Source organism: Postia placenta (genome assembly GCF_002117355.1).
Source record: "Postia placenta MAD-698-R-SB12 unplaced genomic scaffold POSPLAscaffold_2, whole genome shotgun sequence".
NCBI lineage: Eukaryota > Fungi > Basidiomycota > Agaricomycetes > Polyporales > Adustoporiaceae > Rhodonia > Rhodonia placenta.
In genome coordinates, this window is record NW_020169833.1 from 414,399 (window position 1) to 439,800 (window position 25,402).

Here is a 25,402-nt window from a genome sequence, read left to right on the forward strand (position 1 = left end):
GGCGTACTTCATCAATGGTTAGAGTATCGAGCATCTGATGATCTAATTATATAATTTGCCATAGACGTGCTTTGAGCCTTACCTCTAATCTGGTGCTGCTTGACTGCGTGATTGAGGCGTATTCGTTCAAATCGGTAGGTCAGTGTCTGACGCGAACCCTGACTAGGCGCAGCGCAGGCTCAGAACCTGATCCGGTCATCTGCAGCCCAGTATTCAGTCGATTTAATCGCTGCATATTCATGTGATAGAGTATGAACGGCGTCTATGCGCGTTCAGATACTCGTGTTATTGGCTCAGCATCGAGTTCGTCAGTGACATGATCGGTGCGTCATCTCTGGGCCAGGTGTATACTTAGTACTCATCATTGAGCTTATGAAATTAGTCAAATACGAGACAGTGTGGTGCAATCCTTCCAAGGGGACTCCTGAAACGTTCCTGCGTTTATTGCGCACGCTGCCGACGGATGTGCAGGTGGACCCCGTCAGAGTTGGGGTCGCGGAGCACAACTAGCGCACGCCATGTCTAGAACACGATCTGCAAGCACGAGCAAGCTGGGACATACGACTCGCCCGAATACCAGAAGGCTCTGCGTGTGTGCAAGAAGCAATACGTGTGCCGCCTCGACACATGACCGGCGGAGGTCGCGGCCGCGTTCAGTGAGGTCGATCCGACCGTCCATGGTACCATGTTGGTGACGATCCCTGTCGTGATGGGGCACCCAAGGTTAACCAGCCCGCAGTTATGGCCCGTCATTCTTCACGATCCATGTCCATGACAGCCTCAAGACGTGGAGTGTCATGAGCAACTTGCACAAGATCAATGTCCTGATGCTCGTGACGAATGGCGGCTACGACGAGACCCAAGACGTGGCTGTCACGCCTCTCTTCGAGCTCATAACGAGAGTGAGATGGTACGCGCTCCCGAAGAGCGCACATATGGCGCATTGGGAGGAAAGGGTGAGGTATATGCAGGTTGTGGGCGGCTTCTTGAAGGGCGACGTCGTGGACCGGCCCAAGTTGAGCGTCAGACTCTGATCTGTACGCCCCAGCCCGAATGAATGTGATGTATATGATTTCAGATCTTATTGCCTCTAACTGATGCCCAATAAATTCCAAGTACAATACAAACGGACTTAGCGCTACACTTTACAACACGCTCTTCAGGATGCCGTCACCCTCTACGAGGACGCACGGGCCGCCGTAGATGGCCCTGTCCTCGAGGCCGTTCTCCTTGATGAACTGTATGACGGTCTCGTCTTCTGCGCCTGGCTGGAGCCAGACGGAGGGAATATCCAGCGCCTTTGCCTGCTCGAGAAGGCCCAAGGTGATCTATTGGCTGGGTGAGTTGATGGAGAATGAAGGGAGGGAAGCGGGCTCACCTTTGGGTTGGTGATGATGCTGACTGAGGTATGAGATGGGTCAGGGAGGTCTGCCAGGGCGCGGACCGCCTTGACTCCCTCAAGCTCATCCTCTTTCTACGGTGTTGGAGCGTTTTAAGCACCAATATTAGCGGATATCTAGCTTCTGACGTACAGGATGGACCGGAGTCACGGTCTTGTCTCGAGCTAGGTACCATTGTAAGACCTGAGATAGCAAGATCAGCTGTGTGCGGGAGAAGGTTCCGACGTGAAACTCACCTTTGTGCCGTACTTGGTCTGATCCTTGGACGCGCCCACGACCGCGAACTGCGGGGCTCTAAGGAACACCGTCTTCGCTTCGGGTGTACCGGGCATATTGATATAGGGTCTCCGCAGAGGACGAAGAGCAGGAAGTACGGGGAGCTGACATGGCGCGAGTCCGCGATGGCGCGTTTATCAGTCAATTGGGGACAAGCTCTATCAGCAAGTCACGCTATTGCGACATAGCACATATGGAGATGACAGGAAAGGCACTGGATTCAGATGAAGGTCTCGGCGACGCGGCGTATGATACGCCCGAGGGAGACAGCGCGTGTGCAGGGTTCTGGTAGAACGCGTCGAGCGTGACTGAGTCGCGCGCGTCCGGGCATGTGACCTGCTTGGTCCGTGCACCGACGTGGAAAGGCATAAAAGGCGGGGCAGGACATGGAGGCAGCTCATACTTACCTTGATGGCATAGACCCCTTCATCTCCTCGGGCTTATGGGCCGTGGAGGCCTCTCATAGCACGGCGACCATGTCCTCAGGGGGCCTTCGCGGTTTGTATGGGCTTCGGCTCATGCACCGTCTCAATATTTTCCTGTCCTGTTCCGGCCCTCGGGCTGGGCAGGCTGTTTTCTTTGTCCCTGCGCCCTCCTAACCCTAACCTTATTTTCAAGATGCATAGAATTGCTTTATTCCTTACATTTTCATGTTTATTGGAGTGCATAGTCAATGGCGATATCCTCGACGTCAAGCACGAGCAAATGGATGCATCGTCCTAGTACGAAGTCACCATTATTTGTCACTAACTAGCCTACCCTGCTTGTATCCACACCCTCATCATGCGCTCATGGCTTGACGTAGTATCGCTTGGCTGGTTGCGATTTGACCGTACAACTATCCGACATGTTCTCTATGGCATCATCGCTGGCCTCACCCTGTCTATTACATCCACCTCCTTTGCGCTTGAATATCAAAAGCGCAAGAAGGAACACATTGCACGCCAGTATAAACCACGTCCCATCGAGCTAAGAAGCGACGAGATCATCAAAGGTGTAACAGGTCTCATTGGTACGCGGTCCATCTTATCAGAGAAAGCATTCGTGGCTGCATTGTCCTTCAGGTAACACACCATTGGTGAGAATAAACTCCCTGAGTGACGCACTGGGCGTCGAAATTCTGGGAAAAGCCGAGGTCTGCGCATCCGAGTCCTGCATACATTCTTTGGCTCTTAACTTTCTGCAGTTTTTGAACCCTGGCGGCAGTGTGAAAGACCGCGTAGCGCTGAAAAGTGGGCTTGTCTGCTCAGATGTTTAGTCGTGAACCACGCTGAGGGCGCTGTGCGGTTGTACAGTAATCGACGATGCCGAAAAACAAGGCCTGCTACACCCGCATACAGGCTCCCGAATTTTTGAGGGAACGGTTGGCTCAACCGGTATCTCGATCGCGACAGTCGCAAAGGCCAGGTATGTCGATCCATGCAGCGCATAGAGACAGCTACTTGAGACGAGGGAATAATATAGAGGATATGATACTAGTATGAACTGTCTGTCTTTGATGCCTATTCTATGCTGAAGTCTTGCTTGTGATATTTAGCTATCATCATGCCAGACGACGTTGCTGAAGAAAAGGTGAAGACGCTGCTGGCTCTTGGTGCTCAGGTAGAGCGTGTGCGGCCTGCCAGTATAGTAGACAAGAAACAGGTACGTTTTCGCCCCGCGATAATTCTAGAGCCACCGACACAACTTGTTCGATTTCCAAAATAGTTTGTCGTGAGTGCGCTTTCCACTGTATCGTGACGTTTTCCTAACGAGCTGCAAGAACCTCGCCAAGCAACGCGCCATGAGCTTCGGGGTAGAGGATTCCCTCTCCGACCACGCAGCGAATCCGCGCAGCCACCTGCTACCTACCCCGAGCTCGTCCGTACTGGTCTCCACCACAGGGACAGACACTCTAGGACCAGACCACGCTGTAGAGTCTGCACGAGAGGAAGAAGAATTGAGGACGAAGCCGCGCGGATTTTTCGCGGACCAGTTTGAGGTGTTTTCGACACGACGTGATCAGTTCCCGTCTTCTCCGTTGACGCCGCGCCCATTAGAACAGGAGCAACTTCGAGGCGCACTTCGAGGGCACCGGTCCCGAAATATGGCGCCAGACGAATGGACGCGTAAGCGCGTTTGTATCGGGAGCGGGTATGTTGGGGTGCGCGGCCGCACAACACACTTTTATCACTGACACGCCGAGTGGCCGGTAGGCACCGGCGGTACTGTCGCTGGCATTGGCCAGTTTCTCAAGTCGATGGACGAGGACGTCCGCATCGTTCTGGCGGATCCGGAGGGCAGCGGCTTGTACAACAAGGTTGGCGGCGTACTCTCTTGCTTTACGACATGCGTGCTGAGCACGGGGACTAGGTGAAGCACGGAGTCATGTTCGATCGCAGGGAGGCGGAGGGGACGAAGCGCCGGCACCAGGTGGACACGGTCGTCGAGGGCATGTGCGTTGCGCGCAGTCAGTCAGGGCACGGCCCGCGGAGTCGACTGACGTGGTGCTTTGGGTAATGCGACAGAGGGATCAACCGGCTCACGAAGAATATGGAGCTCGCTTTGCCGATCCTCAGCGACGCGTTCCGGTGGGTTGATTTGGTCTGGATAGAGCCGCAAGGGGACTGCCGTTGACTGACCGTATCCATCGGGTCGCACATGTTCTCAGGATCACTGACGCCGAGGCGGTCAGCATGTCCCGGTATCTCGTCGAGCACGACGGATTGTTCCTCGGGTCCAGTAGCGCGTGTAACTTGGTGGCTTGTGTCAAGCTCGTGAAGAAGATGGCATGGCGGGATGGGCAGTCTGTCGTGACCATCTTGTTAGTTTCTCAGATATATCGTCGCGCGGGCTGAGGTCGACATTCTGACGGTTCCCCTCTAGATGTGATTCCGGGAACAGGCACTATTCGAAGGTGCGTGATGCGCGTCGTGAATAGTTGACGATCGCTGATTGCACTTTGTTATGTACAGTTCTGGTGAGCCGGGTACAGGTTCGCTTCTAGCTTGTATATCTGACTGTGGCTAGGAACGACGACTACCTCCAACGAGCTGGCACCCCCATCGACATGCATATCATCGAAGATCTCTTGTCGCCATGATGGGTAGCAGGAGCTCCAACACACGCGAGGCCAAGCACCATTCAAACTAGTGCATCCATATATTGTACAATTGCAACGTGGGTAGGGTACAACTCAGCAATACAACAGAGATGCGGCAGTCAAAACGTCGAAAGCGGTAGGACAGCGAAAAGGTGATAATAATGTGAGGGGCGATCAGCCTACGTTGGGTAGCGTAGAATTGATGGAGGATGATGAGAATGTGGAGGACATGCCAAGGGGCGCGGTGGTGAATGGTGGAGGGCGCGGTGAGACCAGTGCATGTGACTCCTTGCTCGGCGATGCGCTCAGTGACGGCGTTGCAGAGGGCCTAATGCTGCATGCATCTTATCAGCAAGGATCCGTCAGACACTTGCACCCCACTGACCTGTCCTGGTTCGCCGGTGGCGGTTCAGCTGCGCCAACCTTGAGGAAGCCTGCTTGCACCAGGAAGTCCCAGACCCGGCTTGTCTTGTTGACGTCGATCTTGACGAGGTCTCGCGCTTCACGCCGCCGCAGTTTCCCGCCTCGCCGCGCGTATTCTCGCACGAGAGTCTCCTTGATGACGAGGTAAGGCTTCGGGAGTATGCGCAGTTGCGAGCAGAGTGTTTGTTCTTCCGGCGTGAGGAGGTGTAGTAGGGGACTGTTCGCGAGGTTGAGGGGCGCGGCTGCAGGTCCCCATGTTAGCGCGTGCACGCCGGAGCGGTACATACAACGTACGCATCTTCCTTCCGGGAGGACCAGTGCCGATGACAGCCGGAGCGGGCTTCGGCGTGGTCTCGCGGTCGTCATGGCTTTTCCCACGTTCGGAGCGTTCGGGACCGGACGACTGACGCGCACTTCCGGCTCGGAGCTGCTGCAGGCGCTCCGATGGAAGGTAGTCGGCGCGTGTCAGGTTCGCCTTTGCCTGAGTCTGCTCCATGTTCAGCATGACACAACACCGACCCCAAACTGCGAAAAGGCTTACCCGCTTGAGTACATCCGCCTCGTACTTCTCAATGTCCGCGGCAGTTGTGAGACCCATTCTGCGGTAATGCTGGAGCTCCTGAATCCGCTTTCGCAACATCGCTTCGTCTACGCAAGACCATTTAGTCTGATGTCCATGCCGCAGAGATTGGGACGTACACAGTATGTCCGCAGAAAACACTTCGAAGTCTTCGGCAGTCATTAGGCGAGCGAAAGGTCGTAGTCGGTGGATGATATCCTTCTCCTCTTTGGGCCGCTTTTTGTCTGCGGCCTGCATCTGCTTGTAGTTGAGGAGACCTCTGTCGAACATGATAGCCTTGTTCTCCTGCCGCTTGTCCATTCGTTGATTGTACATCTCTACCAGGGAGAGCTTGAAGTTGAGAGAATCTAGCGTCTCGATAGGGGGAGGTTGTGTCAGCTCTTCTGCGTCGGCCTCGCCATCGGTGGCACCGTTGTCCGCCTTGCTGCCATCTTCCGACCTGCCTCGCGTGTCACGCGAAGGTGAGTCGCCGTTAGCATGGTGGCCATTTGGGCTTCCGTTCAGATATCCGTTGGGCAGCCGCTTGCCCGGTGTGCCATCCTTCATCTTCTGCTCCTCCTCCCAGCGCGCCCTCGCACGCACGTCGGGGTCATTCTCGTCCTCGGGTATCTCGTCGCCACCCCACTCCAAGCAGATGCCGAACTCAAGGTCCTTGACGAGGTCTTCTGCTTCGTTGTCCAGCTCATGTTCAAATTCTAGACGCCCAGGAAGGAATGTGGCGATTTCGTGGACACCAGGAGCAGAGGTGGGGGCGAGCTTTGGGGGTGGCGGAGGGTTGGTGTTCATGTTTGAGATACGACGACGTTTGCGCTCTTGGAAAACAGCAGGGTCGACCTCGAAATGCAGGTCCATGCGCTGGAGAAGGTTGGTTATTGTGGCTTTATGGGGAGGATGTGCCAGGGTTGCTCACCGGCAAAGGCCAATCGGGGGAATCGATGTAGACAGACCTGTAATGTTGTTCGACCTCTTCTTTTGTACGCGTACCAACGTGCTCAGCTATTGCTTGCCAGTTGCCGAGTCCTTGTAGCGAGATGCCTTCAAGGAGCAATAGCTCTCTTGTTGACGCATTGTTTGGTCAATCACGCACATCACGCACATTATGCACCTTGCACTCACTCGTCCGCTCCCCAGTCTTCCGAGAATATGGGGTATGAATGTAGCTCCTGCTTATTGTATTTACCCACTGAGAACAGGACAACTTCAGGGAGACTTACGACCACTCGATATTCATGACATCGTTTGTGGCGGCCAAACTCCTTCCCGCTGCAGAAACAAGCCGGACAAATATCAACGCCGTCTCCGAGTTCGCATACCGGATCCGCACACTTGATTCGTATTGAATGCGTAAGGTCACAGCCACAGCCGTCGCATTGAATCTGTAGACCAGGTTCATTCACGGCTGGTACATACCATTTACGTAAGAAAGGCGCGTGAGAACTAGCACAACAGCAACTCGACCATGAACACTCACTTTGAATTTCTTCTGGCTGATACTGTCGCTTACGATGTGTAACAGTCATATCTGCACAACCCTAGTACGATGGTCTCGCTACGGAACACGTCCAGCTCTCGGTGACGTTGGGCGTTGAGAGAGATGCAAATCAGCACAGTCTCACCCGCCAAGACCGAGGTGTATGCGTGATTGTAGCCTTATGTATTGAAGGTGGCGACGTCGGACACCGCACTGAAGAGGTTGGGGACGCCGTTGACGATGTCGGCGGGGGCGGGAAATGGGCGGGAAGAGGGCGCACTGAGCCGATCACATGGTTTGTGTCCGTATGTCCATATTTGGACGTTATGTGCATGAAATTGCCAACGGGTTGTTGGTGGCCTAGCCCTGCTCCGTACGCTGCCCGGCTTGCTCGCCACCGTCGCCGACTGACCGAATATCATCTCACAAGAATTAACCCGAGCCTTCAAGGGCTGAAGGAACTCCCTCATTCACTCTCAGAGGACTGGAATTTGCACGCGTTCGGATTGCTATCTACCCTTCGCAACTATGAACGGAACACGCTCACCGACACCCCCTCAAGTCCCCGGCCGCTCCCTTGACATTGAGCTCGGGCAGCATGAAGTTATCAACGTGGAGCTAGACAGCCTGGATCCAAATCCTGACGACCTCTTGGAGGTTTTGAAGGAAGGGCAGTGTAAAGTCTGGATTTGGACGCGACTTGCGTCGGAATACTGGAGGCGGGGGTATCTAGACGCGGCGGAGAGGATTGCGCAGGCAGCGATCGAAAGTGGGTCTATACACAATGTCTTGCGCGAAAGCTGACCGTGCGACAGCTCTCCGGGATAATGGTTCTGAGGCTATGCTGCCACCCGTATACGCCTTGCTCGCAAACGTTCAAATGGCGCGAGCAGGTAAGGCACCCAAATTAATCCTCCCAGATGCGCGTAAGTGTCCAAGTTATTCCCCCCGGGTGTCTGCCCTCACCGCCCATGTACTTCAGGGGAGGACATCATGACTGAAGAGAAGCCACGAGATGAATACTACAAGGATGCCGCCCAATATTTTAATCTCGGCGAGAAGGCTACAGCAGAATCTGGGGCAGTGGGCAGTATGCTCTCAATACTGACGCGAGGGATACTGCAGATGGGTACGAGGGCTATGGACGACGCGTTGCGCTCATTTGACGGCGTACTGTCCACAAAGCCGAATAACATCGCCGCGCTTCTGGGAAAGGCAAAGATCCTCTACGCTCGACGACAGTTCCCCCCAGCATTGAAACTATTCCAGACTGTGCTCAAGCTCAACCCCCGATGCTTGCCTGATCCGCGCATTGGCATTGGCCTCTGTTTGTGGGCTATGGACCATAAGGCCATGGCCAAGGCTGCTTGGCAGCGCAGTGCCGAGGTGGTTAGTATAGATCTGCGTTTCCATTATGTGACCTCGAGAATTCATCTCTAAAACAGAACCCGGATGAATGGTCTGCCCAGCTTCTCCTAGGGTTGGACGCTATCAATGCGAGCAAAAACGAGAACCAGACACAAGAGGAGCGGAGGAACGAGATACTCACCGGGACGCGTCACATTGAACGGGCGTTCAAGGCCAATCAAAGGAATTCTGCCGCTGCAAATGCGCTATGTGAGCTGTTTCTGCAAAAGGGGCAACACAAGCGGGTAATTGACACATATACTTTCCCCCGTTCGAGCTAACGGAGTTACGGTCATAGGCAATGAAGCTGGCAGAGCGTGCTATTCAATTCACTGATGTGAAGACCATCCTTACCGATGGTTACATAAGAGCGGGACGTGTCTCACACGCTGTTGGTTCCAATGCCGAAGCAACAAGATTCTTCTCGAGAGCGAAGGACGGCCAGCCTACAAACCTGATTGCGACCGTTGGTCTAGCACAAATGCAGATGAAGAACGGTATGTGTAACTTTCCCGCAGTGGGTAGATCTTTCCTGATCTCACTTGGCCAAGATGAACTCGCCCAAGCCGTCCTCACGCTCGACACCTTTCTGCAACAAACGACGGGGCCGCAGCGTCCTGTTGAAGCAGTAGCGATGCTGGCGTCGCTGCGCCCACATCCACGGCCCGGGCTTTCTGGTTCCGACCAGGCGAAAGAGAAGGTGCGCGCGCGCGAGCTATTCGACCAAGTCTGCAAGGTACTCCGTTTGCCCGAGGATAGTCACACGCGCAGCGATAGCCATCCCCCCGTCATGGGCAGATCGGCACGGAAAATCGCGGAGGACATGGAGATGCACATCGAGATTGCGCGCTTATGGCAGGGCGAGAACGTGGAACGCATGGACCGCGCCTTGAAGGAGGCTTGGCGAATAAGCGAGGCCACCGGACGCACCGAACCCAGGATCGTCAATAACCTGGGGGTCCTGCGTTATATGGAGGCCAGTCTTGCTGAAGCTCGGACGATGTATGAGACGGCTATCATGTATACGTCGCGCATCGGCATTGACGGTGCCGAGGGCATGTCGACGACGATGCTGTACAACCTGGCTCGGACATATGAGGAACAGGGTGAGGAGACGATGGCGAAGGAAGCTTATGAAAAGTTGCTAGACAGACATCCGGAGTATGTCGACGGTCAGTGTGACGTATTACTCTCTCCTACTCTGCGACTAAAGCTGCCGCACTGTAGCAAAGTTACGGCAAGCACAAATGCTCGGTAATATGAATCGGAACAACGAAGCACATGACCTTCTCAAGCAGTCCCTGGCGTCTCAGAACAACAACCTGAACCTTCGTGCATTTTACACGTACTTCCTGATCCAATCGAACCTCCCGAAGCCTGCCAAGGACTTCGTCTTCGCAACACTCAAAGACCACGATAAGCACGACCTATACTCGCTATGTGCTGCGGGGTGGATTCAATACCACCAGGCCCGCGAGAGCCGTGATATGACATCGAAAGGCGTTGAGGAGCGCAAGCGTGGCTTCCAGCGGTCGGCCGAGTTCTATGAAAAGGCGCTCCACCTCGATCCTATGTGTGCTGTCGCAGCTCAAGGTCTAGCAATCGTGACAGCAGAAGACGCGCTTGGCACCCTTGGCGGTAGTCTGGGTCCGATGGGCCCCGATGAAGCTCAGAAGCGGTTCACGAATGCACGCGACGCTCTCGACATCTTCGCGAAAGTCAGAGAATCACTGAACGACGGTAGCGTCTATGTCAACATGGGACACTGCTACTATGCCCGCGACGAGTTTGATCGAGCGATTGAGAGTGTAAATCCTTACATTGTACACGTTATGCAGGCACTTACGGTTTCTGCAGTACGAAACCGCGTCGAAGCGATTCTACAGCGGTCATGACGTCCCTACCCTGCTGTGCCTGTGCAGATCATGGTACGCGAAAGCCAACAAGGACCAATCGTTCAGTGCAATGAACACAGCATTGCAATACGCCCAGAAGGTAGTCTTTGGTGCAATTGCGCGGTCCATGTCGTATTAATGTAATTTACAGGCCTTCCACCTGCATCCGTACGATAAGGCCATCATTTACAATATAGCCATGATTCAACAGAAGGCCGCCGAGATGCTTTTGTCAATAGCTCCAGCTAAGCGTTCGCTCAAAGAGTTACAACGAGCCATCGAGCAAGCCAGTCACGCACAGAAGTACGCTCTCATTCCATCCACTTGACGTGCACTTTGCTCACACAATATCATCAGATTGTTTACTTCTCTTGCGGCGGACAAGTCACCACTTGTACCTTATAATCGCGATATGGCGGATCAGCGCCGCAAATACGGCGACAGCATGCTACGAAAATGTGATGAGCATCTTGCTGCGCAGCGAAAGTGGGAAGCAGAGGCACAAGCCAAACTCGAGGCGGCACGGCAAAGACGGCAGCATGAGAAAGACCAGCAAGAGGCTCTGGAGGTAAGTGTGATGCATCTCGATTACTCTCACATTCTCACATTCTTTTAATCAGCGCCAACGCCTAGAGGAGCTCCGACGCGAAGCTGCACAGCTTGCAGAAGAGCGACGTAAAGCTCGGGAGCAGGCAATGGAGTGGACTCGTGATATCAAGATGGAGAGCGATGAGGAGCGAGAACGAAAGGCAACCAAGAAGGCGAGCCGAAGACCGAAAGCGGAGATCGGCAGCGGTGACGAAGGTGGGGAGCCCAGAAAGAAGAGGCGCAAGGCCAGGAGAAGTGGTGCGGGAGAGGGCGACGACGCGCTGTTTAGCGGTGAGGAGGATGGCGACAAGCCAGCAAAGAAGGTATGAAATGTCGTTGACTTTGAAAACTGATTCGCTGATGTATTCGGATAGCGATCGTCCAAGAAGCGGGTTGTGCGGGATGATGACGATGAAGAGGAAATCACAGGGGCTCCACGGAAGAAGCAAATGTAAGTGGCCGCTACTGTTGTCGTTCGGCGATGCATGCTGAATTCTAACCATTTCTCGCAGTAAAAGTAAAGAATATATCTCGGATTCTGATGAAGAAATGCCGTAGTGTATTTTTCTATGCGTCGTCATGGACAGCATTTCTTTGTTTTTAATGTTGTCGATAGCTGCTTCATCTTGTATTGCACTCGCCGTGTATCCTCTTCGCCGTCTTGATTGATCAACGCTGATAGGCAGCCGCCTATTACAATCCGCGCTGTATCGTTGCATGTATCCAAGCAATGCATCCATCGATCTCATCGAAATGCGGGATTCTGGCGCCAAGCTGTCAATTGATCTGCGTTCATCATCCGCAACGCCGCGTTAGTAACACGCTCGGCTCTTCCCTCAATTTGGTGGCACTGGTCGCGATACTCTGGGTGCCGTCTACTTTATGGGCCTGCGGCACATGGAACACGCCTGTGGACGCTCTGATAATCTCGCCTGGACGGTGACCAGACCAGTGTTGGGCCAGTCGTCTGCCAGTCGTCCCAGTCGTTCCCACGACTGGGGCGATTAATCGACGACTGCACGACAGTCGAAAAGTCGCGGCGACTTTTCCCACGGCCTGAGCAGACATGGCCCGATATTCACGTGCGCAATTCTGGTACGCAGGCGCCCGAAGAGTCCCAATGAGGCACTGGATCAAGGCATGGATGAGGGGCCCAATGACTTTACTTGGCTGCCTCTCTCTGTCATTGAGAGATCTATTTGACTTCAAGATGCCGCAAGGATGGAGCCTTAGGTTTGAGCATTGCTCACCATCACTTCAGTGAGACCCAGTCGAACATCCCCAGCCTTTGCATTTGTTTGTCCTTGTCACTTGACCCCAAGTTGCGACAATAATTGATCAATAAAGGCGCAAATAGCAATTTTTTTGCTGGATGTTTTTGTGTGATAATATGTGGGGCTGCAATGACATGGGAGAAGTGCCTATGCATCACATGAGACTAGATATGATTCACGCTAGGGTTGAGCAAGGTTTAACCCCTGTTCAACCGCCCAAACAGCTGAGCTGCGCTTAAACGGTCCACTTTTGCACGGGGCTTGAAGTGCTTTAAGCCCAGTGCAAAATCTCGGCAGTTGAACTGGGTTTAAGCCCGTAGGCTGTACCTTACAGGCAAAGATATCTGGGGTCACATGATACAAAGCCAAATCTTTAACATTGTAAGACACCATAGCCAAGTGGTTACGGCGACAGATTCGAATTTCGCAATATCTGTTCCTCTTTGAGGGCGTAGGTTCGAATCCTGCTGGTGTCGCTTTTTGCTGTTGTTGTATAGAATATGTGTAATACTAGAATTAACGCATCTCGAATCTACCCAAAACATCAAGACTCGAAGCCAGGCGAAATAGGCTCTGGGTCAGAAGATATACCGTGATAGTTCATCAGTCTGGATTCTAGATCCATCATGGCATAGCTTACATTGGATAGCTCATCGTGAACTCCCTCGCTCTCATAATAAGGTACGTGAATGCATTATGCGACGTGGAGACATGAGCTACGGCGTAAACGAGTACCAACATCAATTCGTAATGGATATGCGACACTTAGGAGGGAAGGGACGGAGGAGAGCACACAGTAGCGTCCTTACATCACCCACCGTTCCTCCCTCCCCTGAACAGAACGACTTGCAGGAGAACATACAGATGGAGCAAGCAATACTGAAACACCAGCCGCACCAGCGTGAACCCGGCCGCATGTCTTTGTGCGAGTGCGGAATCGGGACCGGCGGGAGCAAGCGCACCCCCGGACGCAGGCACGGCTGCCATAGCAAGGGAAACCAGACTTGAGCCAGCACCATCTACAGTGCCCCGTTGGACACAGACAACGCCAGGGCGCGCGGCGTCGTCGACCGAAAAGGGGAGGGGCAGTCAAGGCGCGCTCTCATTGACCGTGACCCAGACCTGTCCCGCCTCCGCCGGCGTCTGCGATCCCGACGACTGCTCGTCGCCGCTCTGCTCGTCCTTGTCCTCCGTCGCGCTGCCCTCTGTGTCGGCGATCGACTCGGGCGTGGACCCGGCAGCCTCGGCCTCGAGCTTCGCCTTCTCGACGCGGATGCGCTCCTCGAGGAGGCAGCGGTGGACCTCCTCGTCCTCCTTCTTCTTCTGCTCAGCCTTCTCCTTCTCCTTGAGCTGGGCCTCCTTGCGCCGCTTTTCGCGCTGTAGGGAGAGTGCATCAGCCAGTGTTGTCGCAGCAACGGTCGCCGCTTCCCGATTTGGGGGCGATCGATAATCGATCGGGGGACGCACCTCCTGCTTTTCCTTGGCCTCGCGTGCCTCACGCTCCTTCTTCAACCGCACCTTCATCTCCCGCTCGCTCACCACCCACGCCGCAGCTTCATGCGCTCCTGCTTCTGGTCGTGACTTGTTCTTCAGCAGGTCTGCAAGGCGTCGCATACCCCAACCCGGCATAGAACGCGATAAGGCAAGATCGTCAGCGCTCATTCTCAGACGGACCACACGGACCACCCTCCACGACAGCAGCAGGGAAGAGCAATCAGCGAACACAGAAAGGGTACTCACAGCCTTGCAGCGCAGCCACGCTGAACTCCTCGTCTGGGATCGCATCCGCAAACTCCTTTGCGAGCGCGGCAAGCGTTGCGCCGTCCAGCGGTTTTGCCGAATGTTGTGCGATCTCGTCGTCCACTGGCGGTGGAAGATATGCCTGGTTCTTGATCTTGTCGTCAGGACTCAGGACTCTTGACTTGCTTATGGACGACGAGGTCCGCGTGCGTGCGCGTATAGGCGTTGGAGGTGCAGATGGCAGCGAGCCGACCGTCGCTGAAGGCGTCGTTGGTGTCGACGGCAACGAGAAGAGACTCGACAAACTCGAAGCAGACTCGGCTAACGGTGATGGCGGAGTGGGAAGCTCAACACCATCAAGGTCACCCTCAATCACAACGTTGTCGTCATCTGTTGACGGGAAGAAGTTGCGGAAGAGTAGCTCAGCCTGCCACTTAGAGGCGTTCCTGAATTCTACCCAGACGTCCATGCGTCCGGGACGAGACAGTGCAGGATCAAGACGCTCAAGATGATTTGTAGTCCTGAGATACTGCGTCAGCGAAGGCGTACGATTGGCCAGGAACAAATCTACTCACGCAAACAGGATGCGACCCTCTGACGCGGCCACGCCATCTAGTGCATTTAGCAGCCCACTCAGACTGAGGGTGTTCACGTCAGACAGATTGTCCTTATGGCGTCTGCTATGGCGCGACTCGGAAGATTCGACTGTCGCGGTAGTCTCGCTATTCTCTGGGCTTCCTGTTGCAGAGCCATCTCTCGACGTGCTCCTCGTGAATGCTGCGTCTAGGTCCTCGAGCAACACTATGCAACGCGCTGGTACACGACCCATCAGCGTCGTCAATGTGCTATCGCTGATCCACGACGACGATAACGACACCACGTAGATGTCAAGCATCAACTCTCCAGCTATCGCGTGGATCAATGAGCTCTTGCCGGACCCGGGCACACCATGCAATAGGTAGCCTCTCCGGAAAGGGATGCCACGGTCGGCATACCACTGTCAAAAATTACGGTCAGCAGACACTTCATTGTGCTGGGCGACACGAGACCGCACCTTTTCCGACTTTAGGAAGTCTTTGGTGTCGGCGAGAAGCATCTCCTTCACACCCGGATTAAGCACAATAGACGACATCGGCCTTTTGTGCCGAGAGTCTGTCCAGCGCCAGCAGCCATGTGAGTCAGCGAAGTAGATTTGTATCCGATGCACAGCCTCAGCCTCATATTCCTTCTTCGCCTGCAGGACGAGCTGCTTGAGAATCGAGTTGTTGCGTGCGACCACGCTGATGGACAGCGTCTCGCAACCACTGCCATCGGTTCTGCGGCCACGCTTCACGCGCAGCCAATGGCCTTTGTAGTAGATGGTGTGCGTTGTGTTTGACGTCGGCTGGAAGATGACGCGCGTCTTAACCTTGCCGGGCGTGTCATCCGCATCGCCTTCGTCCTCTTCCTCGTCGCCGAACGAGTTGTCCGCGACAGTCGAGCCCCAACCGTGGCTCGCAGTACGCGTCGTCGTCTCGAACTCACGCGAACGCTGCCACTCAGGGCGTCGCGAGAGCCACAACATCAGCCAGTCATATGGATAGTCCTCTTCAGAGAAGTGTGCGGTGAGGAAAAATGCTGCGGTGTGCGTCAGCGGTGGCCCGACTCGCGGTGAGTGTGTGTGTACGTACAATTAATGAAATGCGACCTGTGCGTATGTGGCGCGGTGAGTTGGGCTGGGATATTAAGCAGAAGCAGTGGCACATACCATCCTGAGCTCGCCATACGGCGCGCAGTCTCGACGGTGCCACCAAGGACGACGAGCTTAACGCCGTCAACCATTGACGAGCCTCCGCCGGCGCCGACAAGAGGCTGCACGAGCGACTTAAGAGCGTCCATCGCAATGCGTGGGCAGAAGATCCAATATTGTGGGCGGGTGCTTGGGGGTAATGGTGGTACGATGGAGGGAGGTGGGGGGTGGAAAGGCGCTGAGGAAGCGGGTCCGGGTCTGTATGAATGAGTCCACGGGGCGGTGATATATGGTTCAGCGGAGTCCAAGCACAAGCGACGGTGCCGAGTGCTGTGGCGATGTTGTACTCAGCTCCGAGTGGGCAAAGCACGCTGCACGTTGAGGTGTATGAGTCAAAGCGTAGCCAAGCTGGAGAACGCGTCAGCGCAGTGCCTCGATGCTGGGTGCTCACAAGCAGGAGACGTGTATGGGAACCCGCCTAATATCCTCGGCGTCTCTCCGGCGCTAGCAGCTGCGTGCGATCAGTGGCGCGCCGTACTAGCGCCGCCCCTCCTTCGTTTTCGCTTCCGCCACTGCAACCTTGCCCTCCACGTTCACACTCATCCAAGGCCACAACGTGCTTGCCGCTATATTTTCTTTCACGCGACCGCATGTTTTGGTGCACCTGCGCCACTGGTGGCACTGCCATCACACTCTACGGACCGAAGCGCGCCGTGCGCCGGCGTCTCCGCTTCGTCCGCACTGCGGTTCTTCTACGTGTAACGGAGCTGCGTTCCTTACTCTCCTGGGGTAGTCGCTGCGCGCGAGGCCTCGCATCATCATAGGTCATCAATTCAGCCAATTCAGCGAAGGCCTGGGGTCATACGTATATGCAGACACGAGTGCCTTGTCCGGGCGCGCACTGCGTACAAAGACGGTAGGTGCAGCCCGGGGGACGCCGCGAACAGAAGAGGTCTCCTTTTGGGCCGTAAAGCCCTGATCGTGGTGTTACGGGGTCCCCGTGCCACTGCGTCTGAGAGTCCTGCATTTGCTCCCGCCCAGGGGAACCTTGACGGCAGAACGATGGAAGCGGAATTGTGGTGTTGACGACGCAGATCCGCATACGAGTGGCCCATGCACAGGACGGTCCGAGCCTTCGAACGAATGGAAAATGTGCCTGAAAGAACAAGACAGAAGATAATGTTGTTATTATACGTGCTGAATGAGCATAAACTGCCATGCGGACGAGAGGCAAATAAGGAACGCAATGGAAGCAGACAAGATGAACAATTGTGGGTGCACCACGCGCAGGAAATTCTCTTGTCTGAAGCCGAGGTCAGACGACGGAGCGCACTTGCTGTTTCGGGTAGAATTACTGGAGCCTTTCCAATCTGCCAGACAAGCACTATCACTGCACGGTCGTTCCGCGGCAGAACCGGCTTCCTGTGGCTCTCCAAAGAACCCGAGCAAGACCAGGGTCGGTCGTTGCACTTCAACGGTGCCAACGCGGACAAATGAGGAAGGCGCCTTTCCATACTTATCGCACCAATATTTGGTAGCACGGAGTGTCACACGGACCCCATGATCATTACCATTTTGAACTCACCGCCGTGGCACCAGGCGCTATGGGTCCCTCAGCATCACGACAATGTTCTCACCACCTGTCTTGCATCTGACGCGGTCACAATGTCGTGAGCCATTCCCCGACCGACTCCTCGTCCAGTCATCGGTATAGAGTATCATGCAGACCATCGTGACGCGTGATACTTGGGATACGATAGCACGATCCTTCTCCCGCGTAATTGATCAACTAAAATCGCGGGTGGTCGCCCTGCTGATGGAATGGGAAGTCCGAAGATGACTTGAGTGATGGACACTGTGCCATCACTGCTTCAATACTTCCGCATCGCATCCTCGCAGTGCTCCCGGGTCCCGAGATGCTCTCGCATGACTCCGTATGACGCACAATAACCGTCGAAGTTCTCGTAAAGCGGAAACGCGCATGACGTATTTCTTCCTCCGCACTGCATGGTTATTCCGCTGCGTTGCTGGTCGAAAGGGGAGAAGGATGCTCTCAATGCGGTAGGTGGAATGCCTTATTCAGGACGTTAAGACTGCATCCACTCTATTACTTAGATGGCTTCACGAACATCCTTCTCTCCTTGTCCATGAACCGCGCACCGCAGAGCCACTTCGGACTCGCATCACGTCAGATGCACTCGCAGAAGGATGAAAATCAGCTATCACGACCACCTGCCCTATGTGGCAGATGTCTAAGGTCTAGGACCGTACTCATTTCCAGCATATACTGCGCGCCCGACCACATCTTATTCACAAATGCTGATGTGCCTTTTATGCACGCAATGCATAGCCTCATTGCAGATGAAAGATGTGTACCCTTAGCACGATGCACATAACCACCCAGGGATGAAGACCCCAGCCAGTCATTGGACCCGCTCCTACGAATCCCACCTTCCAGAAATGCATTCCGAACTCCTGTTCCAGCGTTCGTAGCCCCGGCTCCCTCTGTTTGAAGTTTCACCTCGGCCGGACTGTTCCCCGACCATGACTCAATTCTCCGTTCGACGCGGACAACGTGTCATCCTTCTGCACGGAGTCAAAATCAAACAAGCTTGGGAGCCGCAGACCGTGCTGCTCCCGTAGCATTGGCAGGATGGCGACCGCGGGCGGGAACGAGCCACAATGTCCGCAGAAGCCAAGAACCAAGTATACGAGAAAGGTTAACTCACGCATGCAATGTTATCCCGCGACGCCTCGAGGACCCATCCAGTGTCTGCAGCTTGACAGTGACGTGGGGCGGTATGTGGTCAGATCTTGATGCACCGGGGGCGCTGGAGATCAGATCCTGCGCTCGCAATACACCATAGGCCTGGTTATTCTCGTAGCACGACAAATTCCGCAGATTCAGCCAGGTAACGATCAATGTTCCGACCATCTGGTCGGCTCGCGAGCGTGTACTGCTGACGAAGCCTACGACAGCCCCGTACACGTTGTAACGCCACGCGATCATCTGCGCCTCCGAATAGGGATACTATCCGTTGTTTTATGTCAGCATGTCAAAGACGTGCGGCCGCGCCCCCCGTGCCCTCAAAATCAACGATGACCTTGAGTGCCTTGTTCGCAGCTGCATTCGAGAAGCACGCATACGCCTCCTGTATCTCGTCAAAGCGGAAGTAGTGCGTCGCAAGCGCCCCCGCGTCGATCTGTCCGCGCGCGATGAGCTCCATGAGGTCCGCCGTGCTGCCATTGTCCACCTGGCGCGTCGTCACCGCTGAGATACCCCGCACGGGGATTCAGCCGGGCCCCTCTGTGCGCACACACGAACGCGGCACGTACTGATGTTCCTGTTCCACAGCTTCTCGAGGTGTATCGTCGCCGACGCGCCGTGCACGCCGAGGTTCGCGATCGTCCCGCCCACCGCGACGAGCTCCTGGCACAGCTCGAATGACGCGGGCACCCCAACCGCCTCGATCACTGCGTCCACGCCCTCGCCGCCCGTGAGCCGCATCACCTCCTCCACCGCGCCCGTGCCTGCCCGCACGACGTGCGTCGCGCCGAGCCGGCGCGCGACCTCCAGACGCGCGGAGTCGAGGTCGAGCACGATGACCATCGCCGGCGAGTACAGCCGCGCGGTCATCAGCGCGCACAGGCCGACGGGGCCTGCGCCGACGATCGCGACGCTGCACCCGGGGCGCACGCGCGCATCGAGCGTGCCGCACTCGAGGCCCGTGGGCACTGCGTCGCTCAGCATGAGCAGCGCGGCATCGGGCACAGCGGGCGACGCGCGGTGCAGGCTGCCGTCGGCGTACGGGATGCGCACGAACTCGGCCTGCGTGCCGTCAAGCGTGTTGCCGAGCTGCCAGCCGCCGCGCGCGCAGTGCGAGAAGATGCCGCGCCGGCAGAATGTGCAGAGGCCGCATTTGCTCACGGAGGAGATCACGACGCGGTCGCCGGGCGCGAAGGCGGAAACGGCGGGGCCGACGGCCTCGATAGTACCGACGCCCTCGTGGCCCATGATGCGACCGAAGGACACGGTCGGAACATCGCCCTTGAGGATGTGCAGGTCTGTGCCTGATTGCACATGTTTATGTCAGGGACTGGATAGGTTAGTCGAAGAGGGCGGTGTTACCGCAGAGCGTCGTCTTTGATAGCTTCACGATGGCATCGGTGGGTTCCAATATTTTCGGCATTGGGCGTTCTTGGATTTCAACCTTGCCCAAACCGACATATATGACTGCTTTCATAGTGTAAACTAGAGCATATAGTGCTGTCAGCTAGCATTGCGACTGTTATAATCTGTGTGGACTGACCTGAGTCGTTCAAGGGGAATGATACGAAGAGAGTTCGCACCTCAGCAGACATACGAGCATATAGCTATGAGCGGGATTCCGTAGGAGCCGTATCGTACTCCAGAGTAAGGCTTCCTTTCCGACAATGCTGATAGTAGACCTTATGACCAGATAGCTGCCGAGGTGTGGCTGCGCTTCCACACGGCGAACTCAGGAGATATTCGGCTGTGGGGTGGTAATGAATCTTGTTCTAAGCATTGGTCCGTATCTGAGCGCTATCCACGTCTGAATGCGATGATATGAGTGATAGACAGGCATCTCCACCAGCCTCATCAAGCAGGAACCTTTCCCTGACACCAGGACGTGTGGGATATGGTAATCAAAGTTGCACGAGGCTTGATGGACGACTTCAAAACCGTGGCTTGGGCGAAAGCTTCAGCAATCGAATTGATTCCTCATTCCTTAACAGCAAAGTTATGATACACCATGTTAGTCCTCTCCTGCACTACAAAATCAGCTTCAACTTCCAGCATTACGAGTTCGAAAGTTCATACCTGTTCCCCTGGCGATACACTATCACAAATTCGCCTGCTGTGCATTCGCATGCGGAGGTAGATCCGAGACGTTGCCCACGATGTTATACCTCTTACTGTAGGGAATATATTCAGTCAGAGGAAGGCGTCGATAATGTCAGAACAAGTAGAGCAGACATACGAGAAGAAGGAGTGCCAGTCATTCAATGTTTTCGTGTCTGCTTCTGATAGGGTGCTGTAGTCTGAGATAGCGTCCTCTTCCTTGAGGCTGGACATGCCGAGAGCTCTGGAAGCGTCCTTGCCGGTAAACAGGTTGTAGCTCTTTCCTGGGCCATAGGTGTCGCGTTTGTGTGACACATCGAAAACGGTGCCTACCACCCAGGACTGCATGAGCTCACGGTGCGATCGTCTTTGAACTACGGTACCGACCCTTGATCGCGACGTAGATTGGCTTAGACGGGTCGGACCCGTCGTACTGCTTGAGCTCCTCCAGGGTGATAGGGTCGTCTCTGGGTGGGAGCAGGTCGTCACGCGGAGGCTGCATGACGGACTTAGGCTCTTCCTTTGCTGTGGTGGTCATTTCGCGCTTGACAACGGGGGATGGTTGTGTAGAGCGGGCTCGGCTGCGGGAGATGGCAATGGCGGGGATGAGGAGAGCGAGAGTGAGGAGAAGGACAGAGGGAATGGACGGCATTCTATTGGCCTATGGGCTTGTGGAGATGAATAACTGGATAACACGGGACTCCTCTAACGCGTCCTCCCCGCCGATCGCCGATCTCAGGCTAATCCCTCTAAGGTACATGGCGCATATATTCCATCCAATGGTGTTCTACATTACTCCGCGAAAAGTCCTGAGCAATGTCTTGCCCCTACAAGTTACAACCGTGCCATTGTATCCTCAAAACTGATGATGATCTTAAGCGCATGGCTCTGAGCTGCCGCAGCGAACATGTCGTAAGCTTTTACCATGTCACTAAAGTGTAAAGAATGCGTTGTGAGCGCCTTCCCGTTGATCTTTCCAGCTTTCAGCAGCTCGAGTAGCTTCTCAATCGTGAACCCATCCATAAGACGCGTCGTCATCGCTGAATATAACAAGAACAGGTCAGACCCACTACGCCTAGACCAATCACGAACTTACTGATGTTGCGGTCCCACAGCTTTTCGATATGCAGGATGGCCTGACTTCCGTGGACGCCGATGTTGGCGATAGTACCACCAACGGCAACGATCTCCTGGCACAGCTCGAGTGCAGCCGGCGACCCTACAGCTTCGATCACCGTATCGGCCCCCTTTCCGTCTGTGATTCGCATGACCTCGTCCACCGCGTTTGGTCCCGCTTGCACAGCGTGTGTGGCACCAAAGCTCCGCGCGACGTCCAGCCGCGCCGGATCCAAGTCAAGCGCGATGATTACCGACGGCGAGTACAGCTGCGCAGACATCAGCGCCGATAGCCCAATGGGCCCCGTGCCAACAATCGCGACGCAGCACCCGGGCTGCACGCGCCCTAGCAGCACACCGCACTCCATGCCCGTCGGGAGCACGTCACTCGCCATCACCAGTGCGTCCTCGTCGACGCCGGGCGGCGCGAGGTACAGGCTACCATCCGCGTGCCGTATACGCACGTACTCCGCCTGCGTGCCGTCGACGGTATTGCCCAGCGTGAAGCCGCCGTCCGCGCAGTGCGAGTACATCGCACGCGCACAGAACTCGCAACGCCCGCACTTGGTAATCGCTGAGATGACCACGCGGTCGCCGAGTCTGAATCGCGTTACACTTGCGCCAACCGTTTCAACGGTCCCGAGTCCCTCGTGGCCCATGATGCGCCCGAATGGAATGTACTGGACATGTCCTTTGATGATGTGCAGGTCGCTGCCTGCAACCAGCGTGTCAGCCCGCGAGAGCGTGCAAGGGCGCAATCCTTACCACAGACGGTGGTCTTGACCAGCTTCACGATGGCGTCCGTTGGCTCGACTATCACGGGCTTTGGTCTCTCCTGGATCTCGATGTTGTTCGAGCCTACAAACACAAGCCCCTTCATAGTGGTCTTCTCGTGAGTTCAGCTATTGGTGAGGAGAATGGAAACCGCAGAACTAATGATTGTAGCAGGTAGAACATGCGCGCCTTTATACCTTGAAACGGGCCCGAGAAGGTAGCTGTTCTCAGTGCATTGATACCAGCGATGTCACTTGCTACCAGAGAGGCCCGAAATTCTCGGCACCATGTCTGGCTGCTATAACAAATACTCAGGCAAGCCTCTCCCGAGTTGTGGGGGGCGAAAGCTTTCCATGACAGGCGCGTACCTGAACGCGCCACAAACTTCTCGATGGAGACTAGTTTACCGTGTATGTACATTCCCCACCGATAACGCACACTGCATACAGATAACGCATGGACATTCAGAACGTTGAAATGAAGGCTCAATTTGTATGGATGTTTGGATGATAGGATAGAAACACGGAAAAATGGACAGCAGTATGTAGCCTGGATTGTCAGACCACATGTGCAACTCCACGAAATAGTCATGCATCGAAGCTCAAGACGGCTTCTGATTTCGAGTCCTGTTCCTCGGCAGGTGCAGGTACATGGGCAGCGATTTTGCCTCCCTGAGATCTTATCGGCTTAGGGAATGTCTAGGTATTCAAGCGTCAGCGATGAGGCTCATGAGCAGAGCAGGTCAACACGATGTCAATGAAATGGAGCTGGCAGGTAGACTAATGCTTCGATCATCATCACATGGCCTCAATCTACGAGAGACTAACAGGACCTGCTTCCACTATAACCACCATCACGGGGATCTAGCTAACTTGACCTGTCCCGCGAGCACGTCCGTGGGGCAGCATGTCGCTTGCCACCCGGCTCCCGAGTGCGCCTTCATCGACACTAGGCTCGATTCCCTTAAGATCGGGGTGTCCTTGAGCTGCCATCTCTCCCGCAAAATGCCCAAATATCCCACGGAGTCAGTGGATAATGCGACATTTCATCGCAGAGTCCTGGTCCCTCGCCGTGATCTGTGATCTGTAAAAATCAAGAATGCATTTCGTGACATTGTGCGTACAGTTCAATCACTGTATATTACAAACTCAACAAATTGGACTTCAGCATTGCGATCCTACAGCCGTGCGTTTTCGCGTCCTGGGTTCTCGAAATCGACGATCACTTTAAGCGCGTGGTTCGCAGCCGCAGCCGCGAACGTGTCGTAGGCTGTTATGATGTCGTTGAAATGGAAGGAATGCGTCGCGAGAGCCTTCCCATTGATCTTCCCAGCTTTCAGTAGCTCGAGGAGCTTGCCAGTCGCGAACGTGTCCAGCATGCGCGTTGTAATTGCTGAACGCAAGGTGATGTCAGCCCTGTGATGTCTAGCACACTTGCGCACGCACTGATGTTTCGATCCCACAGCTTGTCCATGTGAAGGTCCACCTTGCCACCGTGAATTCCGATGTTGGCGATCGTCCCGCCCACCCCGATGAGCTCCTGGCACAGTTCGAACGTAGGGGGCGACCCCACTGCCTCGATTGCAGTGTCGACTCCTTTGCCATCCGTGATCCGCATCACCTCCTCTACCGCATGCGGTCCAGACAGCACAGCGTGCGTAGCACCCAGCCTCCGCCCCGCCTCCAGCCGCGCCGGGTCCAAATCAAGCATTATGATGACCGACGGCGAGTACAGTTGTGCAGACATCAGTGCAGACAGCCCGATGGGGCCCGCACCCACGATCGCGACTCGGCACCCAGGCTGCACGTGCCCGCTGAGTACCCCGCATTCCATGCCTGTCGGAAGCATGCAGCTTGCCATCACTAGCGCATCTTCGTCGACGCCCGACGGCGCGAGGTACAGGCTACCGTCCGCGTGACGCACGCGCGTGTACTCCGCCTGCGTGCCGTCGACGGTATTGCCCAGCGTCCAGCCACCGTCTGCACAGTGCGAGTACATCCCCTGCGCGCAGAACTCGCATCGCCCGCACTTGGTCATCGTCGAGATGATCACACGATCGCCGGGTTTGAACCGCGTTACGCTCGCACCGACGGCGTCGACGGTCCCGAGGCCCTCGTGGCCCATGATGCGCCCGAATGGGACGCGTGGGACGTGGCCTTTGAGAATGTGCAGGTCGCTGCCTGCGAACAGCGAGTTAGCGCACGAAAATAGGCAAGGACCTGATTCTTACCGCAAATGGTCGTCTTGGCCAGCCTTATGATGGCATCCGTTGGTTCAACTATCAGTGGTTTGGGTCGCTCCTGGATCTCGATCTTGTTCAAACCCACGAAAACAAGACCCTTCATGTTGTTCCGCTAAAAGCCCTGCGTCTCAGTGTTGAGAGAAGGTTAGGATGTCGCGTTCTCAGCTGCTAGTGAGGAAAATGGATCTCGCGAAGCTGATGATAAGGGCAGCGACGTGAATTATGCACGTCTTTATATGTTGGGCAGTTATCCGGGGTATTGACCATAGGATACAGCTGCCCAATAGGTCCGACAAACGTGGACGTCATGATCAGTAACGTAGCTTCACATAATCTTCTTAAGAAACCTTTCGAAGGATTCGGAAGCGAAAAACCCCTGGGAACGATACTCATCTGAACTTCGTACAGAGGTCACGCCAGGCACATGAGGTCCTGGTGATCAGGTTACATGACAAACGGGAGCTGCTTGCTGTGTGCGACTTTTAGGAGATAGAAGCGCGAAGTAGTTATTAGAAGACGAATCAACAGTCTGAAAAGTCAG

General features: G+C 55.2%; 8 protein-coding genes and 1 non-coding gene across 9 annotated transcripts; 5 read left to right on the forward strand and 4 right to left on the reverse strand.

Annotated features, from left to right (window-relative positions):
• Positions 1-740: 740 nt before the first annotated feature.
• POSPLADRAFT_1133554 (hypothetical protein) lies at positions 741-1,034 on the forward strand (the record flags this gene model as incomplete). The annotated part of the gene is made up of 1 exon (XM_024484363.1): positions 741-1,034. A coding segment is annotated over one exon (294 nt), but the record flags the coding sequence as incomplete, so codon positions are not given.
• A 111-nt stretch (positions 1,035-1,145) lies between these two features.
• Positions 1,146-1,732, reverse strand: POSPLADRAFT_1052471 (hypothetical protein; the record flags this gene model as incomplete). Its single annotated transcript, XM_024480275.1, has 4 exons — positions 1,146-1,328; positions 1,379-1,474; positions 1,533-1,583; positions 1,637-1,732. The coding sequence occupies 4 exons, from the start codon at positions 1,730-1,732 to the stop codon at positions 1,146-1,148; spliced, it is 426 nt and encodes a 141-aa protein (XP_024342598.1).
• A 330-nt stretch (positions 1,733-2,062) lies between these two features.
• Positions 2,063-2,275, forward strand: POSPLADRAFT_1131730 (hypothetical protein; the record flags this gene model as incomplete). The annotated part of the gene is made up of 1 exon (XM_024484124.1): positions 2,063-2,275. One exon carries the CDS (start codon positions 2,063-2,065, stop codon positions 2,273-2,275), a length of 213 nt encoding a protein of 70 aa, XP_024342599.1.
• A 184-nt stretch (positions 2,276-2,459) lies between these two features.
• Positions 2,460-4,758, forward strand: POSPLADRAFT_1043395 (hypothetical protein; the record flags this gene model as incomplete). The annotated part of the gene is made up of 15 exons (XM_024478300.1): positions 2,460-2,688; positions 2,741-2,811; positions 2,863-2,908; positions 2,972-3,052; positions 3,214-3,320; positions 3,439-3,536; positions 3,621-3,657; positions 3,716-3,809; positions 3,872-3,975; positions 4,029-4,111; positions 4,184-4,246; positions 4,327-4,479; positions 4,542-4,572; positions 4,631-4,635; positions 4,686-4,758. 15 exons carry the CDS (start codon positions 2,460-2,462, stop codon positions 4,756-4,758), a joined length of 1,275 nt encoding a protein of 424 aa, XP_024342600.1.
• A 42-nt stretch (positions 4,759-4,800) lies between these two features.
• On the reverse strand, positions 4,801-7,281 carry POSPLADRAFT_1165829 (hypothetical protein; the record flags this gene model as incomplete). The annotated part of the gene is made up of 9 exons (XM_024487897.1): positions 4,801-5,092; positions 5,144-5,423; positions 5,476-5,668; positions 5,723-5,829; positions 5,881-6,616; positions 6,672-6,816; positions 6,878-6,924; positions 6,976-7,160; positions 7,233-7,281. The coding sequence occupies 9 exons, from the start codon at positions 7,279-7,281 to the stop codon at positions 4,933-4,935; spliced, it is 1,902 nt and encodes a 633-aa protein (XP_024342601.1). The 3' UTR covers positions 4,801-4,932.
• Positions 7,282-7,760: 479 nt separating this feature from the next.
• On the forward strand, positions 7,761-11,813 carry POSPLADRAFT_1064500 (hypothetical protein; the record flags this gene model as incomplete). Its single annotated transcript, XM_024481814.1, has 13 exons — positions 7,761-8,001; positions 8,048-8,158; positions 8,215-8,621; positions 8,678-8,884; positions 8,938-9,136; positions 9,191-9,811; positions 9,867-10,447; positions 10,497-10,634; positions 10,686-10,837; positions 10,892-11,102; positions 11,155-11,445; positions 11,497-11,573; positions 11,635-11,813. 13 exons carry the CDS (start codon positions 7,761-7,763, stop codon positions 11,678-11,680), a joined length of 3,282 nt encoding a protein of 1,093 aa, XP_024342602.1. The 3' UTR covers positions 11,681-11,813.
• A 968-nt stretch (positions 11,814-12,781) lies between these two features.
• Positions 12,782-12,872, forward strand: POSPLADRAFT_t20. Its single transcript has one exon. It is a non-coding gene; the product is annotated as a tRNA-Ser (tRNA).
• A 199-nt stretch (positions 12,873-13,071) lies between these two features.
• Positions 13,072-16,014, reverse strand: POSPLADRAFT_1072783 (hypothetical protein; the record flags this gene model as incomplete). Its single annotated transcript, XM_024482548.1, has 7 exons — positions 13,072-13,773; positions 13,864-13,994; positions 14,137-14,657; positions 14,712-15,133; positions 15,191-15,753; positions 15,807-15,823; positions 15,884-16,014. The coding sequence occupies 7 exons, from the start codon at positions 16,012-16,014 to the stop codon at positions 13,486-13,488; spliced, it is 2,073 nt and encodes a 690-aa protein (XP_024342603.1). The 3' UTR covers positions 13,072-13,485.
• Positions 16,015-18,921: 2,907 nt separating this feature from the next.
• Positions 18,922-24,964, reverse strand: POSPLADRAFT_1132711 (hypothetical protein; the record flags this gene model as incomplete). The annotated part of the gene is made up of 3 exons (XM_024484244.1): positions 18,922-19,136; positions 24,065-24,799; positions 24,850-24,964. The coding sequence occupies 3 exons, from the start codon at positions 24,962-24,964 to the stop codon at positions 18,922-18,924; spliced, it is 1,065 nt and encodes a 354-aa protein (XP_024342604.1).
• Between the last annotated feature and the right edge of the window lie 438 nt (positions 24,965-25,402).